At 36.4% G+C, this 20,283-nt stretch overlaps 1 protein-coding gene across 2 annotated transcripts in view; it reads left to right on the top strand.

The window, feature by feature from the left end:
• LOC118199622 (uncharacterized) overlaps positions 1-20,283 on the top strand; it is an 88,774-nt gene that overhangs the window by 44,927 nt on the left and 23,564 nt on the right. Inside the window, exons 6-8 of one of the 2 annotated variants that reach the window (XM_035371515.2) lie at positions 7,770-7,954; positions 14,034-14,130; positions 17,138-17,199. In XM_035371515.2, the coding sequence (XP_035227406.1) occupies positions 7,770-7,954; positions 14,034-14,130; positions 17,138-17,199 (344 nt within the window). Of the gene's footprint in view, positions 1-7,769; positions 7,955-14,033; positions 14,185-17,137; positions 17,200-20,283 lie in introns of both variants that reach the window. The other variant, XM_035371514.2, reaches the window with a different exon arrangement.

Genomic DNA, 20,283 nt, shown 5'->3' with positions numbered 1-20,283 from the left:
GAAGACCTTAAATACAACAAGAATGGATGCATATATCATGTGATACAATTAAAAGAATTTAAATTTGGGCAGTCACAAAAACCGCGCGATTAGTTAAAGCAGTTAGCCAGAACAGCCATTCAGAATGCTATCACGGGTGCGGGAAGTGTGTATTTTTGCAGTTTAATATGCCCGGAAAACGAACAAGAAACATTAATAAGAACTTTAATAGATTATCATATACAAATTCGTCAAATGGCGTTTTCAGGAAGAAATACAACGTGATAACTCAATTTTTGGTCGCGTTTTGAGGTAGTGCTTTCAGGAAAGAAATGTGAAATGGAGTAGTGGAAGCAGAAGTCGAAGATGGACGTCAGCATACATACATCTTTATGCAAGAATGTCATGCCGTAGCATATCCTCAGTGTACAAATAGTGACACCTTGCCAAATGGTCAGAGTTTTGGATGGTTCAATATCGAAATGGGTATTGTCAAGCCGATTCGATGTGGCAGGTTTGTTGTCCACTCGTCCGTTGCAAATACTAGTCTTGGAAGTGTGTCATCATCTTTATCTCTTAGAATGGTGTTGCGTAAGATTTCCGTGTGGCTGCGAATGGAACTGGCGAATCTAGTTTCTATTTCACCAGTTATGATTACCACTTGAGAGTCTAGAAGTTATTTGCCATGGGTTAGATTTTGCAGAGCTCAACATAGCCCAACAATGAGGAATCACAACTTTAGATACTGCTACCGAAAACTTCCTATTCATTAGTTCTCATTATGGATGTATCTTAGATTTGAAATACTGTAACTGTGCTTGTTAAGTCCTAAGCTTACAATCAGCAATCTCTTTCGGAACACAGGAGCATCAGTGATCTCATTTTGTGGGTGATTAGCACAAGATTGTGTAGCCTGTGAGGACTTATGCATTGCTGTTAACTAGCCTTGTGAATTTATTTTTCATCATGTGTTTGTAGCAGTTTGTTCTGCCAGCCATCCTTCGGAGGTAGCACAGCAGTATTAAATCGCTTCTGCAAGGAGGACAATAATGCCGGGAGACAAATGTTATAGCCGTAGTGGCAGCAGTCATCTTCTGCAGCGTAAAAGTACTTGGAACGTTAATGACTTGTGCCTAGCTTGATGATTTGCTGCGTTACTTTGCGTTATTGAAATTTCAGGGCGTGCGAAATGGCATACCAACCAAATAATTCCGTGCTACATGTAGTTAAGACCAATAGAACTTTACAAGGTGAGCAGAGCCTGATATCTGTCAAATCGAGAGTTTGTAGGACATGTTGGGCACTGTTTGAATATCCTTCCATTTCGAAGAAATGAAGACTAATTGTGGTCTCGTATCAAAGCCTAACGGTTCATGATATTTCAGGACCTAATTCGGACAATCATAGAATAATGACTAAGATAGGTTCAGAAATGTATTTTTTCAAGTTGAAGATTTCGCTTCTTGATCATCGTCTATTTTGAGTTTCTTGATTCCTTATTATATGCATGAAAATTAAATAACTTGTTTTTGTTTCTGTTTGATTATAAATGCATGCAGTTTTTTCTTCTTTGGGATATAACTTGATCGTGTAATATATTTTCTTTGTTAAACAACAAATATAAGTTCAAATATAAGTTCAACAACAAATATAAGTTCAACAAATATAAGTTGTTCAAAAAAGCTATTCTTTTAAATATTAAGATGAAGCATAAGATTCTAGAGTATCCCAATATAAAATAGGAACTTTTCAAGCAGAAGTTTGGTACTGTGGAAAAAGAAAGCTTTAGATTTCCAATATGATCATCAAGAATTTCCACTTGTAACATATTCATGACCTCTTTGTAATTATACATAAAAAAGTTTGATGCTTTTAAGGGAACTCCTACACCTTAAACTTCTCATGATCTTCAAATATGTGACTGTTGCAAGAATTGGGATATTTTATTTATTTTAAAAGCACTTACTTCCAACCTTCTACAGCTGACTACATAATATAGCTGCTTTGGAAACTAGTAACCAGAAAGTTTGCGTTGCCACAAATATTTTTGTAATTTTATCCTCTTTGTGACAAAATATTTCGCCATGTTACCACCTTGCGCGCATGATATTTTAAAATTGGCTAATAGTACATACTTGAAATTGGATGGAATTCTTTCTATGGGCACTATTTTCGAACTGAACCAACAATCTGATGAATATTTTAATACTGAAAAATTTCATGGACGAAAACATTACAAATTTTTTTAATAAAATGCATTTTATAAACTCAACTCAAAATAAAAATTTAACATGAAATTTTTAGAATTTTAGGTTCACAGTAGTTTCCAAATGTTATAAAAACTATATACTAAATATGTAATTAAATTATGCAGCAGAATGTTTTCAACTGTGCGCGCAAGGTGGAAAGCGGACGAAAAATGTTGTCACAAAGCGGATTAAATTATAAAAATATTTGTGGCAGCACAAACTTTCTGATGACTATTTCAGAAAGCAGCTATATTATGTAGTCAGCTGTAAAAAGTTCGTAGTAATTGCTTTTAAAATAAATAAGTTTTCCCAATTCTTGCAACAGTCACATATTCGAATATCTTATGGGTTTTAAGGTGTATGAGACACCTTAAATGAAAGCGCGGAGATATCCGAAGGGAATTTATTGAGATAAGTTTCAATACCTATTAACCTCTTAATCTACAATGACGGGCATAGCCCGAGAACGGTGATCGGGCCAAACCTAACTTTCACGGGCATTGCCCGCGTACGGTGATCGGGCCAGAAGTGAATATTACGTGGAATGTTTGATACGCAATTACAGTCTGATGCAATAAATGTGGTAGACGCAAGTATTACAAAATATTTATTTATACAAATCTCCAAAATACAAAATTAGTAATCTGTAACGGTATGATATATTTCAAAGCATTCTGGTACATGTAACGGAACTTTACACTTTTTACACTCGTGTTCTACGTGGATTTTCTCGTATTTGATCTGCATACTGATTCGTTTCGGTTACAATATTGTTCCAAAATATGTCATCAAATATTAGATTAAATATATCAAATTCTCTTCTACTTCCTCCTAATTGACATAAGGCTTCCTCTCTTATGCCAGGAGTCATCGTTTAGTCCCAGATTTTTGGACTATTTCTTATTTCTTTTCAAAGCCAGGACTCTGGTAGTCGATCGTCATCGGATGTATCATCAATAATTATTCGCCTATACGTTTTTCGAAAATTACTTAATTCGTCATGTTTACGATTGCCCGGATTAGCGTGTTACACAAGTCGTGCAAATGTCCCGAACGCTGCGCGAGCTTGTATACCATTTCGGCCCAGCATCTTCGAATCTAAATCGTAGGTTAAGGGGTTAATAAAATCTGCGGTATTTTAAAGCACATAAAAGAATCAAGTGTAAAACGAGAGTATTAGATTTGACAATTTTAATTTCACGGATATAGGCAAATCAGTTCTTATCATTATACTTGTAGCTGGCACAGTGAAAATATTAGTTTATAATCTGCACGTATTTTCCGAAAGATTATGGAACTATCTGCATTCAATTTAACAAAACATAATGACTATTTCATGAATTGAAAAAGCATTTTTTAACAAAGTCCATATGAAAATATATTTTACATCTACAGAAGACCTGCTGTTAGTACTGAACTTTTTCCGAAAACTTTTATGCTTTGAAGTGCTTTATTACACAAAACTCTTAATTTGAAGTATATGTTAATAATTTCTTTAATGTCATGTCTAGTAGAAATATACAAACAAATAAAGCCTAATTCCACCTTTCTTTAATACCTTTTATATCGTCATGTTGATTTTTACTTCCCTGTACGAAGTAAAAAGGAAGTATTGTAATCGCGAAAAGCTTCAGGCAGCATATTTCAAAGAAAATATCCACTTTGACCGCTATCGAATGCAATTTAACGATGTTTTTGCGTAATATCTATACGTAAGGACAGAATAAAAGACTCTTTTCCTCCAAAAAAACTAAAAAACTGCTTTAAAATGAATTCTGAAGAGAATTTTTCGTGGCGTCTGTACGAACGTATGTACGTACTTACGTACGTATCTCGCATAACTCAAAAACGAGTAGCCTCAGAACGTTGCAATTTTGTATATAAGACTACTATAACATGTAGATGTGCACCTCTTATTTTATTTTCAATCGGCTGTGCCAAACGTATATAAATATATTTATAAATATATCCACTCTGTTACCCGGCTCAGTGATCTCAGTTTTTTACTCTTATATGTTTGTAAATTGTACATTTTTTGCTTTAAAAAGGATTGAATTATGTTGTTTTTATCTTCAGGTTAAAGTTTTTATGCCTTTCGTAATACTGGAAGCAATGTTTGTACAATTATCAACAGTTTAAAAGCTGTTTAAGTGCGGTTAAGTTTTAAATAACATGGCGGACATATTTGTTTACATTTGAAACAGCAGAATTGTAGATTTGTTGCCAATCTAGAGAAACTAAGCTTCGCAACACAAAAATAGTGCCTTCATTTATTATTGCGAATTAAATCATGCTTAATCCTTTCTGGAATGTTTTCGAGGAAATAAGTATTTAAGATTTACTTCGTAATTTTTAATACAGATATTTTGAGTTTTTATGTATTTTTGCCTTGTCGCGAAGTGAAAACGGAATTAATTGAATGAGAAATACTCAATTGTCTGTGAAAAACTGTTTCTTTTTCGTTTTGTTTGCTTAATTTCTTTTATACATCGTTCTAGCTTTGTTATAGTATTTGAATAGAACATGTGGCAACGATTAGATCATTCTTTAAATGATATAAATTTTGTGCATTCTGACTTATAATATGAACGAAATATAATACTGTTAAGTAAACCTAGCGCCAGAGTGTCGCTATGGTAAACAAAGTGAATTTTAAAGAATGCATTTATTTTATTTATTATTTTATGCGCTGTCGGCGAAAGAAGGTTTAATTCAATCTAATAAGTTAAATGAAATGCAAGAAAAAATGCGTAAAATTTAATATTCCGTACAAGGAAGTCGTGGTGTACTCATCAGATTTTTTTATATTTATCCTTAATTTAATACTAATCCAAAAGCCTTTCAACTCTTTATGCTTCTCCAGTACGTACGCATTGGTTAACACATGCTTGCGAAGGTATAAACGCTGACTATGGACGCATTTATCGAATTCTCTTTGCATTCTAAATTCGATTATAGTCAGCGTTCATACGAGTGATCTATGGAAACAGAGTGAAAAAGATACTATTGGGTCATCCAAGAAAGTTAGCGCCGATTTGAAGGAAAATTGAAAGCAAGAGATTTTAATTTTAGTATACATTTATTATACAGTGTGTCCCATAAACAGCGGCCAAACTCTGCACAGCCATAGTCTTCTTTCCAATTACCTTAAAAATGTCCAAAGAACTGTGCCTGTGCGATCCATAGTTTTCGACATCTACGCAAAAGAAATGTATGACGTCATATCGCCGATGGTTCTAGCATGATGAAGCTCTGGCGCATTTTATCGCTTCTCTGAGTGATTGGTTGGATATGGAATACTAGGCCGCTGCATTGGCACCCAGAGCGGTTCTTAACCAGGAATATTCATCTCTCCCATTTAAACGGGCTAGATATGAGCACACTGACAGCCATGTGAATAACTACCTCTCCTTCCTTAATATCCCCCGCCTCTAAAGTTCTTTAATGCACACAGCATTAACCCGAGGAGAACCCCCTTTAACGTTTCTTTAATAAGAAACACCACAGTCTAAAAGGACTGATTTAAAATATTTTTTAACTTTTGAATTGACTTAAACTGAAAATGATTTTTTAAATACAGCTCTTTTCTTCCTTTAAAAAGGAACTTTCTCAGGTGTTTAACAACGTTAAATACCGCATTGAAAAGCGGTCAAAAACGAAACTTCTCCCTCCCAGCTGATCACTGGCAGAACTACTTTTTCGACCTGTTAACAAGTTCCCCCCTCCCTCCCTCCCACCCTTGAAGAACGCGCATCGGAAATTCCCCTGCGTATTCTTCGCTTCTGACGTATGCAAAACACGATTATCAAGGTTCAAGGAAACTTCACCTTTTATTTATCTGGTCAAAATTTTATTATGACTGCCCCTATCTAAATTATTCTGGCCCTTTTTCTGCGCAAAATTAAGACCTTCTGAGTTTTTTTGCCCTTTTTTTGACCCAGTGTGAAGGCACTTATTCCATGTCATTCGGCTTCTCAAAATTTTTACCCTATTAGACAATCCCTTCTTTTTTGATGATGTAAATTCCTTTGAAGATGTGGAGGTAAAGGCGTAATTGCCTATGAACTCCATAAATTGCACTTCCTTGATCCGCTGCATTGGATGTGGGATTCCGGTTCTATGGCCACCACCATCGCCAGATCACACAGCGTTGGATTTTTCCTATGAGGCCATCTTAACGAATTGGTGCATCGATACGTATGACTACACAAATGGTCGTAATTGCTCGACTGAATGCTCCTTGTACTTCGGTAAACACCGCCTGCTGCAACGTGTACACTCATCCATTCCACAGCGCGCTGAAACCTGCCTCGATATGCACGACGGACAATTTGAACATCTGCCTTTATAAATATGGCTGTTGATGTGTCAAAGTGTTTTTCATTGCACCGGTTGTGACGTATATTTCTCGTAAAGTATGTATCGTACAGGTTCAGTTCTTTGGGCATTTTTTATGCACTCACAACAAGAAAACTGATTGTGCAAAGTTCGGGCGCTATTTATGGGACAACCTGTATAGGTGACATTGTGTTGCACAACCATTCTTCATCTTTCAGGCAACTGGAAAATCCTGGCCCTCCAGAAACTTTCAGATGTTTCAGCGAAAAACCTTTCTACGTGATTTTTTATCTCGACGAAAGAGTTCAAGTTTTTTTAATCGAGGGAAGTTTGCAATCTTCTATGTAGGCGGAAATCAGAGAGCTCGAGATCTGGTGAATGTGGTGGATGCGGTAGAACATCCCGACCGAGCTCCAACAACTTTCGTTGAGTTATGGCCCTCTCTTGATGAAACACGACGCCCTTTGGATTCGCTATTTTTGGACGTTATTGTTCAACTGCTGTCTTTAATTCGTCTCATTGGGAACAAATACTTCTCTGAATTTATCATCGCGTTGCTTGAGAAAAGCTCATAATACAAGTTCCCTTTCCAATTATATTACATTTACAGACATGTTATTCTGAATGTTTTTTGGAAATTCCTTCTAACTTATAGTGAGAAATTTATGTAGTTTTCAGTCTTTATTAACCTTTTGAGGCCGGGGCTTTGGTAGCAGTAAAAGCTACCAAAGGACGGGGAATCTTGAATCGAATGCTTTCCCCACTTAAAGAAAACACCTCCTATTTCAACAAAGATTCTTGTGTGTAGTTTAATGGATTCTCAGAGGGGTGCATCTATGTAGCAAAAGGAAGACCTTTGAGAGAGATAAGTGGTTAAAACCCCAGGGACGTCAAATTTGACATTTCACCCCACTTTTCAGCTTGGAAAATGGGCGAAAAAGACATGGCCACTAAAGTGGACAACCCCGTCTTTTCAAAGAGAGGACTCTATGGCCACTATAATGGCCATCCCGCCTTCAAAAGGTTAAGGAAAATTGTTTATATACCTAAGGAAAATATTGTACTAGAAAATCAATGCATGCATATTTTAAACCTTTAGCCAACCTCCATGTATATCATCAATTTGATGTTCGGTTAGGTTTGAATTTTGCTGAAATACGTAAAATGAGCTAACACTCTTAACTTCTTTTCACTTATTTTTAGTAATGGACAAGTTTACATCTGTACAGCTGTGATTCAAGTACTAATAGAGCATGCTAATGAAATTGGTGAAGTTCCCTCATCGATCCTTTTACATTTAGATTTGCAGTCAGATACAGAATTAGATCTATGTGATGACGATAGCCCATGTAAATCGAAGAAAAAATTACTGAGTGGACCGATGCACGGTAAGATTTAAAAATTAAATGCTCTGTAAATCTTGTGATGGAAATAAAAACCAGTTTACTAGTTTAATATTTCAGCTATGCAGGGTGAATCGGAACAAAAGGGCAAAACTTTAGGGGGTGGCAGAAGGCAGTAGTTATCATAAAATGTCCGGTCGGAACGCAAGCGATTAGAAGTTAAAGGGTAGTTCCCCATTGTCATATTTAAAGCACTAACACAAGAATGAGAGGAGATACTTCAGAAAACATTTTATTAACAGGAATGTATTGATGTACGTGCTCAAAGAAATTGCGCAAAAGACCTTCCGCCAGCTGTTATTCAAGCTTCGGAACTGATGCACATCTGCGAAGACACCAGCATTTTCCTAGTATCGCCGGCAACAACGGCGAACCTGACGATTAGAACCATTATTTGTTTCAGCAAGGCATTCGTAGATTAGGCTTTTCATATGGCCCCACAGGAGAAAGTCCGAAAGCAAGAGATCCGGGGATCTTTGTGGCCAAGCTATGGGACCACTTCGACAAATCCATCGCCCTGGAAATTTCGTGGTTCGTATAACCAGCCATCGTCTCTGCAATCCACGGTAGATAATGGCGTTGGCTGAGCGGACCGACACTTTTTATACCACTTTCAACGCCACCTAGCGGGTCGTCGTTTACATTTCGACCATATATTCTATGACGAATATTGCTGGTATAGATAGATGCCTTCTATCACCCACTAAATTTTTGACCACTTGTTCAAATTCGCCCATTATATTCATTTCTAATGAAATTACGAATTCAGATTTTCTAACATTTAAAGCAAAGCTTGAAATTTCTAATTTCAAATAAATGTCAGCGTTGGAAAAAAAGGTGAAGGAAAATCTGCATAACAGTGTATAAGAATAGGTAATTATTTTAAAAAACAATACCCCTTCGTCCTTCCAGAATTTTTAGCATGTCAGACTTTGTAAAATAATAACACGTATCCAAGATGCTTTTAATTATTGTCTGTAACTCTCTTTTGTTACAGGCTCAAAAATTTGCTTTTTAAAACATGTATTACTTGTTTTCCAGTTTCTGGAAAGTATTACAGATGTTTAAAAAATCTGTTAATTAAAAAATAATAATAATGGTTTATCGTCGCATGGATAGCGATTTTTATTTCTTTGTACGAAGCAAAGGAGGTATTGTAATCAAGAAAAAATACACGTACTATGCTTGAACGAAAATATCCATTTTCATTGCTCTCTAATCCATCTGAACGATGCTTTTACGAGACATCCGTACATAACAGCAAAAATAAGACTCTTTTCAGTCCAAAGGGGCTTTGTTTCTGAAGGACTATTGCTTCCGTTTTGCGATTTTGCGTTGGTTCACTATAAATGTCCGTTTCACTTTTCAAACGGTTGCCACCAAATGATAGAGTTCTGCATTATATTTGAAGAAATTAAATAATGAAAAATCTGCATAAATATATGTATATTTCTCGCATTGTGATAAAACAATGGTACATAGATCCATCGAATTTTGAACGACGTAATCCTCCTACGAATATGGGCAAGTGGAAGACAAAATTCAAAATTTGGAATTTGTTTTATTATCGATTTCATATTTTGTAAACCTTTAACGAATTTTTGAGTAACAAACTCAACGAGTTAAAAGCGAGCAATGGCAACAACCCTTTTTATCTCCAGCGGGAGCGAAACTGTGTATCGGAAATTCTAAAGGTAGGCTTATTTTAAAATAATTTTGCGACATTGTTATTAAAATGAATTTTATGGTTTAAGTGCAAAGAACATGATATTTAATAAATAAAGGTAACACACAAAACATTAAAGAAAAGTCTCTTTGGACGTAATTTAAAATCTGAAACCTTTCAATTTTTATTTCGGGGGGGGGCTTGTTTTTTTTTTTTTTTTTTAGAAATCCAAAGGGGCTTTGTTCCTGAAGGACTACTGTTTTCGCTTTGCGATTTTGCGTTGCTTCACTATAAATGTCCGTTTCACTTTTCAAACTGTTGCCACTAAATGTTAAAGTCCTGCATTATATTTGAAGGAATTAAATAATGAAAAATCTGTGTAAATGTATGTATGTTTCTCGCATTGTGATAAAATAACGGTACATAGAGCCATCGAATTTTGAATGACGTGATCCTACTGCAAATGCGAAGCACATGATATTTAATAAATAAATGTAACAGACAAAATTTTTTAAAAATGCCCCTTTGGAAGCAATTTAAAATATGAAACTTTTCAGATTTTCATTTATTAAAATAGACTCAGAAGAGATGTTTTCGTGACGTCTGTATGAACGTATCTCTGAGAACTCAAAAACTAATAGACTCATTCTTTTTTTTTTTTTTTTTTTTTTTGTTTGTTAAGGTTTTTATGCCTTTAGTTAATCTGCATGTAGCGGTTGTAGAATTAACAACAATTTAAAAGTTGTTTAAACCTTTGACAACGAATTTTAAAAACAATCACCCCGTTTTCTATCCAAGTGAACAAAATATGTCATAAATAAGGTAAATTTAGCATTTGGGAATTTCTTGACAAATTGTGTTCACGCCAAAGGGTGAGACACATATAGTTTATAGTGGGATACATATGTCCCACGCGTAGCGATCGTCTTACTATAAGCATACCTATTATTCTGGAAAACTGTATTATATGAAATAGATTTTGCATCGTATGGTAAAGGGTAAAAGGCATTCTTTGCTTAACCTGGCATTACACGTTGGGCAATTCATAGCAATTCATATTTGTTCTTTTCTCTATGTTACATCTGCGTACAACGAGCATAGCGGCGTCTCGATTTTCATTTATAACTCTGGTAGTTCCGACATGCATTCGATTTCAGGTGAACAGACTTCTGCATGGACGTTTCCGTTATTTTCACTATGCGTATAACATGTATACGAGCCAATTTCCTTGAGAAAGTTCTACACGAAGGCATACCTCCAGTTAGGCTGATAGCCCTCAAGCGGATAGCTTTTATATAATCGACTGAACCAAACAAAGCTAAATTGTAGGATATTCAGGTCCTGAAGCTTCTGCATTTGTGTCTGAACCTCTGGGGAGTCCAGCAAATAAGCACTATTTTTTTCTCCTGCACTCAAAGCCCACCAGCGGCCGAGCGGTGAAGTCGCTGAACACTGCTACTTCGGTTCGAGGTTCGAATCCCGCGAACGGGCTGGCTGCATGGGTGTTTTCGTGGTTTTCCCCATGTGTAACGTGTATACGAGCCAGTTTCCCTTAGAAAGTCCTCCACGAAGGCATCCCTCCCCTTAGGCAGATAACCCTCGAGGCTTTGTCGCAATTAAATAACCCAACCTAACCTAACCTAACCTAACCTAACCTAACCTAACCTAACCTAACCTCCTGCACTCAAGCAACAGCTTTAAGACATAACTAATGTATTCTGATCACTTTCAGAATCCGCATTTACAGGTAGTAACGCGGTCGCATTTGAATCCCAACGTACGTTTATCGTGCAATATGTTACTGTGCGGCTAATTTGCATATTTCATATGCTAACGTTTTCCCTAAAACCCAGTTTTGATGTCACCTGCAGATAATTAACATAGCTAATTGTACCACTGTACATTAGTTGAAAATTTTAGTTAGTCAGTATTTTTCCCCTTTTCCTTCCCCTTTTTTCTAGATTATGCTTTAGTTCTAACGAGCAGTATGCATTTTTCTATGCTTAAATAGGATCAGTAAAACAAATGGCTTTGTATAAGGGTTGTTTAATTAAAAGGCACGAAACGTCGTAACACATAAACAGGTTTTGAAATTTCAATATGCCGGTTTGGCATAACGTAGTGAGACAACTAAGAACGCGAATGTAGTGCCCGGCGAGGTTGTGCGCATGTAGGAGACCCCCCGCATATGACGCAAGAGAGAAGTAGGGAGTTGTGTGTTCTGTCCAATTTGATGCGGCAGTGCGTGTGAGGATATGATAGCATTGACATTGCTAAATTCGACGATTGAGGAGCATCGAGGTGTTACCAGATTCCGGATTGTGTAAGGATTTAAACCGGCCAATATTCATCGCTGGATGATAGTTGTATATGGGGCAGACTGTGTATCCGACAAGTTAGTGAGAAAGTGGCGACTCAGTTTCTGTGAAGGCCTGGAGTGTTGGAGTGATGACCCGAGACCAGGCCATGCAAGTACAGCAATCATGGCCGAAGAAGGGGGACGACCTGATGAGAAGTGGCATCTCAAAGTTAAACGCTTCAACTTGGATGACGACGAACTGAAGGACAGAGTTGAGAACTGGCTCCTGTCACGACTAGAGGGATTCTGGGAAGGTGAATCCTTCGACTCGTAAAACAGGGGAATAGTTGTTCTCAGGCCTCTGGTGATTACTCGTCAATCAACACTTCAGTATACCCACAGTGTGGTTTCGTACCTTTCTATTTGAACACACCTTATAGTTTAATAATTTGATTTTACCGAAACAGTTGACCCTCAAAATCCTAAATGGTATCATTTGAGATTGAGAAGAGATCTGAAATTTTTGCCTTAGTGCCTTTTCAATCTGTGGAAAATTAGCCGAAAGGGAAAACAGTTCCCTTTGAGAATAAATTTCTTTCACCCACACAGAAGGGGAAACGAAGCAGGTTAGAAATAAATAAACACTTCATCTAGCCAAGATCTTTTTAAAACCTTTAGCGCTCCGCTACGGGGCCATCCCGCATTGTTCCGCAGCTCCGTAAGGCTCTAGTCTGGAGCCAAATGTTTTTAGCATGATTACGCTTAAGATGCTGGGGTATCGTTGGCAATTGTTATCTGTAGTTTAAACGTGCTCAGTCTCTGTACTGTTACGATTAAACCATTGTTTGACCTTTTTTATGGTTAGCAACATGGAGAAAAATAATTCATATGACGAGAATTAAGAGTTGGGTGGTAGTGAAAACGTGTTTGATTTTCAAGTGTTAAAAGATATTGCGAAATACAATGTTGACTATAATTCTGACTACCACAGAGACGACGAATGAGAATTATTGAAAGTGAAGATTCGCAGGAAGACTTCGACGTGACACTTTCCCAAATAAACCCAGGATGCACATGGGAGATTGTTTCCAAAGATATCATACCATGGTGAATTGTAAAATTTAAAATGTATCTTTCATTTGCAAGAAGAAGGTGCATATGTATGAAACAAATAAAATTAAAAACACATTCACAAGCATCTGTAATTCTTCTCACTTAAAAAAAAAAAGAAAAAAAAAAAAAAAGACTCCGTTTCACTCGTTCCGCTGCAAAAATGTGCTGGAGTCGCCGGTAGGCAGTGGTACAAAAATGTGCGGAGCCCTAAGGGTTAAGTCTGCGCGACTTTTTTAGACGTTACCTTTTTCTGAAGTCCATGTCTTCAACTGGCTTGGCTGTCTTGTTGTTGTCATTGAGACAAGTTGTCTTCAACTGGTCTCAACTGCCCTCATTTGGCAGTCGTCAACTGAACTTAGCTTGCTAATTAATAACACTAGCTACTACAGCGCAGACTGCGAATTCTCCGTCTATTTTAAACGAAATTACTAAGCATGCAATGCAGTTTATATAGATTTGATAGTGCTTAACTAAACACTAAAATAAACATCAGTTGTAAAGACTAAAAATATTATTATTTGTAATTTTGGTTTAGAAAAACATCCTGGCAAATTAACTTAACTAAATGCTATCCGTGGATTTATAAATAATTCCCTTCCTGAATAAGTATTGAATCCAATTACATTATTCAACTACCTTGATATATCTGTCCTCGACGTACTATTGAAAAAAAGCTAGATTAAGACAAGATTAAAGCTTTCAAATTTGATTCTTAGAAAACGGTGCTTTCATTGTAAGGTTGTAACAGCTAGAAAGGAGATATCAGGGCATCGCCGACCATGACTCTCTAAGGGCTGTTTGTGCCGCGGAGTTTAGTTTTCGTTTATATATAGTAAAAATATACTTATGATGTATATATTGATTATAGGTATCGATAATTATTATGGGTATTTTATGAAATTACCACATTTAATGTAAATGCTTTTTAACATAAAAAATAAGACTCTAATTTTAAAATATATTGATTATATTTTCTTTTTTAATAGAATTCTTCCATGGTATAAGAAAACTAGTAGGACAAGGTTCAGCCTCTGCAATCAAGAAAGAGTACGCAGACGGGACAGATCCGCCTTCAGTTCTCAGGTGTGCAAAGCGTAAAGCTGATCCTGATCTTCAATCATTGTCTGCGAACAAAAAGTATGCCTGCGTATAAATTTAATCTAGAACCTAAAAAGGAACCGTTGCTAAAGCAGACACTTGCATAATAATCTTAGGCGTAATTGTATCTGTATAATAACGCTGACCATTTTCAATTTCAATCCTTTAATGCAAAAAAACTTACTTTAATTTCGGACGTTTTCCAGCAAGACATATGATATAGGTTTTATTTATAAAAAGTTTGATAATACGCATATAAATGTTTGCATTTAGCTTGTAAATATACTGCTTGCCATAGGAAGCTAAATGTAACCAATGCGTTTTATACGAATCCAATAGTCAGGGCTAACATAACAATGGTGGCGTTTCCTTCTTATAGAAAGAAGGAAAAGAGCTTAGGCAATGTTACCCATTACTCTTCCGCCATTTGAACATTTTAAACAAAGATTTTAAAATGGTTAATCCCGCGTATGTAAATATTTACTAAGTAAGATAAGATCCCAAACTGCCATTAAATATATAGTATTAGTAAAAGATCCTATTTCTAAATTCAGGGGGTCGGTTAAATCGTTAACACATCCCAATTGGATGAACAGCCGATTCAATCCCTCCCAAACCACCAAACGCAAACTCTTGACCAAACAACTTCACACGATGGTGAGTCTGAAAACTAAATTAAACAAGGAAGACAAAGGTACGAGTACTTCCTCAAGCCAAGTGGCCAGGTGATGTATACAGATTTAATATTTATATTTATATTAAAAAACACAGCTGTGAGTGAGAATTCCCTGCATAGTTTCTTTTACCCCTCCCCCCCCAGAAAAAGGACACACAGGGCATCTCATTGCTTGTTTCTTGTGGTTTCAAATTCACCTTACCTGTAGGCGTTTAGTATACATTAGGAACCCTATTATGCCAGATAGATTATTCGCCTTTGTATAGAAGGGCCTGATCGAGGCTGATCTAGGGAAACTCAAGGATTTGCAATAGTCAGGGATAACTCAATACGTGATACGATCGCTACAGATTACAAAGTATACGGCACCACGGCTTAGCATTAAGTTTGTGTCTTCATCAATTACTTGGCATGTAAGATCATTGGATCACAGTGTAGATTAGCTCATGTCCAGGGTATTAGATTGAGGAAACCTCAGAATGATTGATAAGGTTTCATAGATTGTCAAATGGAAAGTGATTTGGAGATCGTGCAGATAAAAGGGCCTAGACACTAAACTAAAGAGATTATATGATCCCATATACATCTTTGTCAGAAACGTCCCAGAACATAGGTCGTAAAGAATAGAAAATCGCATTTAACAGGTAATGATCCTAGCTGATATCAAACTAACTATCTAGTTCCCTTAGCCATCTATGCACAATTGCCAACGTCTCTAGAGGTCTTGAAAGCAAGCGTGGGAAATCTTCAACTGTGATGCTTGCAAGCTCATTTGTCACAGCCCGCTGGATGTCTGCAATAGTCTTGATCAAACTTTCTTTTCCGTCACCTTTTCGCTCATGGAAACAAGAAAAAAAATCACGATGATCTTTGACGTAAATATGGGATCGCATCTGGCTCTATCCAATAATTTTGCAGAAATGTTTACTATTTCTTTTCATCTGTTAGTGAGTATGACAATTCTTGCATGAAGTTTATCCCACGCACTGTTACACGACGGTCTTCTCGCAGTATCTGTCTTACATGCTCCCCGTTTGCATTGGTATGTGCTGCAAACAGATGATTAGCTCTGGGATCGTCTTGTACTGAAACCTTTTGTGCCTTTCGAAAACAAGATTTATTGAAAGTGTCTGGCCTTCATATGCTTGTTTAATCATGTTTCACTAGGGGTTTTTAAGAGCTTAAGAGAGGTGACACAAGGATGCTGATTGGGAGCAAAGAGTGTCACCTTAATGAATGCGACAATAATCCGAACAATGTGTTGCTAAGCACAACCCTACAACCTAGTGAGTTTGCGCGGAAACATGGCCACGGTCATGTCAAGTAGGAATACATACGAGATATTAATGAAAACAATATCTGTTCCTTTCTAGTACTGTAAACACAGAAATAAAAATAATTGTCCTGGAACTTTTCTGACAAAGGATGTATGTGCTATCTTGATAAAAATTTTTGCATTTAGTACGACTTGAAGAGGCAGCTAAAGTGAACCAGCATCATATCCGTGAAATGGCATGGCGCAAGAATCCTAACTGTACATACCGGAAGTGGTCGTCTGTTGATGGCGTTTTAAATAATCAGAAGTCATGTTAATATGCTTAATTAATCCACTGGTAACAATCCTGATTAAAATTTTAATATTTAAGTTTGTGTGAAATTTTTCAAGTGTCGATAACTATAAATGTAAAACTTCTGCAATGTGAAATTAGATATACAAGGTGTCTCCCTCTAAAGAGGCCCCGGGAAAAGTATGATTAAAAATCTTACAACAAAAGGGAATTAAACCAAACTTTTACATTTTAAATTTCGTTTCATTTGCTTTCGTGCCTATAAGGCGGGATGCCTTCATGGAGAACTGGGGTGGACTTCATGGAGGAAGGGAAACTGGCTCGTATACATGTTACAAACACGGGGAAAACCTCGGAAACGCCCATGCAGCCAGCCCGTTCACCTAGAATCGAACCCAGGTCAGAACTACCAGTGTTCAGCGATTTTACCGCTGAGCCGCTGTTGGGCCCCTGGTGAGGAAGTTAGATGTATTTTGCAGCACTAAATATCTGCACATATGATGCGAAGACACTTTCATTTTTTTTTGCATTGTTTTTTCTCATATGTAACGTGAATATGTGCCAATTTCCCTCAGGATGTCCTCCACGGAAGCATCATTTCTCTTAGAGATCCCTCCCTTCTTTGCCCAAATTAAAATAATCTAATCCGTTTCTGATATGAGTTTGTACAGAATTTATGAATTTATGCTGAATTGATATGAAGAAAATACTATTTTTTAATTTGCAGTAATTTTTTTTTCTCTTTAAGACGAGCTTTATCGGTCAAAGGATTAAAAAACGATGTTGCATGTTCCGCGACAAACTTAAAAAGTAAGTGAATTCTTTCCAGATGATTTCTTTTCTAATGATATATGTCGTTACTAATCTCACTTTTTTGATCTAATCCGAACAAGCCCATTAATTTTAGCGTGGCAAAGAGCGTAAGACTGCATTTGTCATTGGCCTTGAGCACCAAACAGGTGACAATTCGATTTGCATATCTTCAGAATTTCCGATAGAAAGTCTCGTGCGTTGGAGATGAAACTGTTTTATTACGCACAGCGTTGCCACTTCTCGCTTTGAAATAGTTGAGTTTCTTAGTTAAAATTCGCTTAAGTTTTACAAAATATGAAAAGATAATAAAAAATATGGGAAAGTCAAAATACGGTTTTTTAGATGCCCGTGTGACTGCGTTATTCAAAATCGGATGGCTCTAAGTACTGTTGTTCTTTCACATTGCGAGAAACAGGCATATATTCATGGAGATTCTTCATTATTTAAATTGTTTACATGTAATGCTGGGCGATAATACTTGGTGGCAACAATGTGAAAAAGTGATGCACCGTTTACAGTGGTCAAACGCAAAAAGCTGTTTTGAGACTTAATATTCCATTCGGGACAAAGGTCCTTTTTGTTGTAAAACGGCGGGAAACGGACGAACATTTCGCGGAAAAGTATCACGATCTGTTGGAAGAATGGTAAATTACATATTATATATACATTGGACGAACCGAGTTTTGGCTTCACGGAATTGAAACACCGATTTTTTTCTCTTGTCGGGCATTCCAAAATTGGCGCATTTGCGTAGTTCAGCATCACAGGCAAGAAAACAGAAAACACCGAAAAAAAGGAAAAATCGCCTTCTTCATTGTTGGGACTTTGCAACCTTTGATTAATACAATATGTTCTATCTTATGTTTATATATTCTGTCTTATATGTTTATTAATTTTGCAGCATTTTTAGCGAAATTAATAATATTTAATTAAATTTCCTTCAATTATTATAGCACGCACACAGAAACAGACATTCTCTCTCGCATTAACGAACATTAACCCGTTGCACTAGTAGGCGCTCAATCCCGGAACGAATTCTGTTGTTTGTCGGAAGAGTCCAAGATTAGTAGGTATGGTACGTGAAAGTAGGGATGAGCTAAGAGGAGAAAGAGAAAGGATTTTGAGTATAGGGAATTTCAGTCTTTCCCTCATTGAGCGCCTACTATGAACGGGCTCCTGCTTTGTGAGGGTAGCTAGCGTTTCGTTAGTATGTGTATTATTTATTATTCTTATTGATTGTCTGCCCCTTTTTTTACAGTTGCAATTTTCTGCAATACGTTAAGTAAATAAAAACTTTACACTTACGTATTGTAACTTCATGTTCGTTGGAATGAACAAAATTATGTATTTTCGCCAAAACGTTATGCCTTTAAGCAAATTTTAAATGAGCGTACAGTTTTACATTGCAAACACGTATTTTTCTACGAAGTATTTTTTTTTTTTTTTTTTTTTTTGTTGTTGTTTCATAAATTGATAAAAATTAATTTGTCCTACAACAAAGTGTTCAATAACACATGGAGCATAAAAATAAGAAGTGAAACTCCTTCCACGGTTCGGAAATAAGTCAGCGAAAATACCCCTTTTTTTCGTAGTACCCACTGAAAGCCATTCCACGATCTAATTATTTCCGTTGGAAACCATTCCGGAACCTTTCCTTTCTATTCCTCTCACCTGCGTATATTGAACTCGCCCAGCTAACAATAGCAGGCGTTCCGAGATTGACGGTCTAGTAGTTCTTAAATATATATAGTAATTATATATATTTAAGACTTATATATACATAAGGATATATTTACAAGAGACAGATTTATCCAAATCTTCTGGATGCTTCATTTGAAAACTATTCCAACACGCAACACCAATCCACGAACGCGCCTACCACGCATAAACTGCTATTTGGAACTATTGTCAACTCGAAGTTTTTGGATTATTTTATCCCGGGCGAGCACATATCTGTGGACAAGTCAACTATAAAATTCAAGGGTCGAATTTCGTTCATAACATACAATCCGAAGAAACCGACAAAATGACGTATCAGAGTTTATGTTCTAGTTGTCTCAAAGACTGGCTACATTTGCTGCATTTTGCCATAAATACTTGTAAAGTGTTTGCCGAATTTGGTCGAAATCGTCTCAAGTTGCTGGTTCACGCAAGCGAAAAAGGCCTCGAGTGCAAAGGGTTAAATTAAGTATAATAAAGCATAAAGGTACAAAACATTCCAAATTGTTCTGTGAAGTAAAATGACAGAAAGCTTACTCGCAAGAAAAGTCGTTACACTGCCAGTATTCTATATGGAATTGAAAATAAATGGTTAAATATGGAAATTTTGAATTGGCGAATTTTTTGACGAATTTCATCATCAACAGCGAACTTTCCGAAGAAAGTTTAAAATTTCATGAAATATTCAAAACAGTGCTGCATCTTCAAATGTAGTTAGTTTTTAATTGGTTATTCCAAAGCATATTAGGGCTAAGGGGAGTGATGTCTTCGTGGAAGACTTTCTAAGGAAAACTGGCTTGTATACATGTTACACATGGGGAAAACCACAAAAACGCCCAAGCAGTCAACACACTCGCCTGAATTCGAAACCAGGTCGGAACTACCAGCGTTCAGCGATTTTACAGCTCGGCCGTTGGTGGGCTCAAATATAGTTAAACCTGTACATTTTCAATTTCCCTTTCACAGTGATTTTGCAATAAACTTATTAATATTATACAATTCTAAATGAGAAAAAATGCGTTGCTTTTTTATTTCCGATAATCTGCGCTTAAAACAATTCGAAATAAGAATACAGTAGTTCTCCGTCTTCAGAAAGAAAGTCATTGAGCTATTAAGAAAGGTATCGATCCATTTACAGATAAATTATGTATATAAAATAAAATAAACAGACCTGTTCTTTCAACCGAAATCTTTGTAATCAAATCAAAAGTATTAACAAAAAGTAAAATCTAAAAGCTTTCAGATTTTACATTATGCCCAAAGGGGCGTTTTTTAACGTTTTGTATGTTTATTAAATATGTTCTTTGCACTTAAACCATAGAATTCAGTTCAACAGCAAAATAATTTTGGTACTTTTCCGTT

Source organism: Stegodyphus dumicola, chromosome 12 (assembly GCF_044657685.1).
Source record: "Stegodyphus dumicola isolate Sdum_Otavi_A_Nest chromosome 12, ASM4465768v1".
Classification (NCBI taxonomy): domain Eukaryota; kingdom Metazoa; phylum Arthropoda; class Arachnida; order Araneae; family Eresidae; genus Stegodyphus; species Stegodyphus dumicola.
The sequence above is the reverse complement of the archived record's forward strand: the minus strand, read 5'-3'. Positions and strand labels throughout refer to the sequence as shown.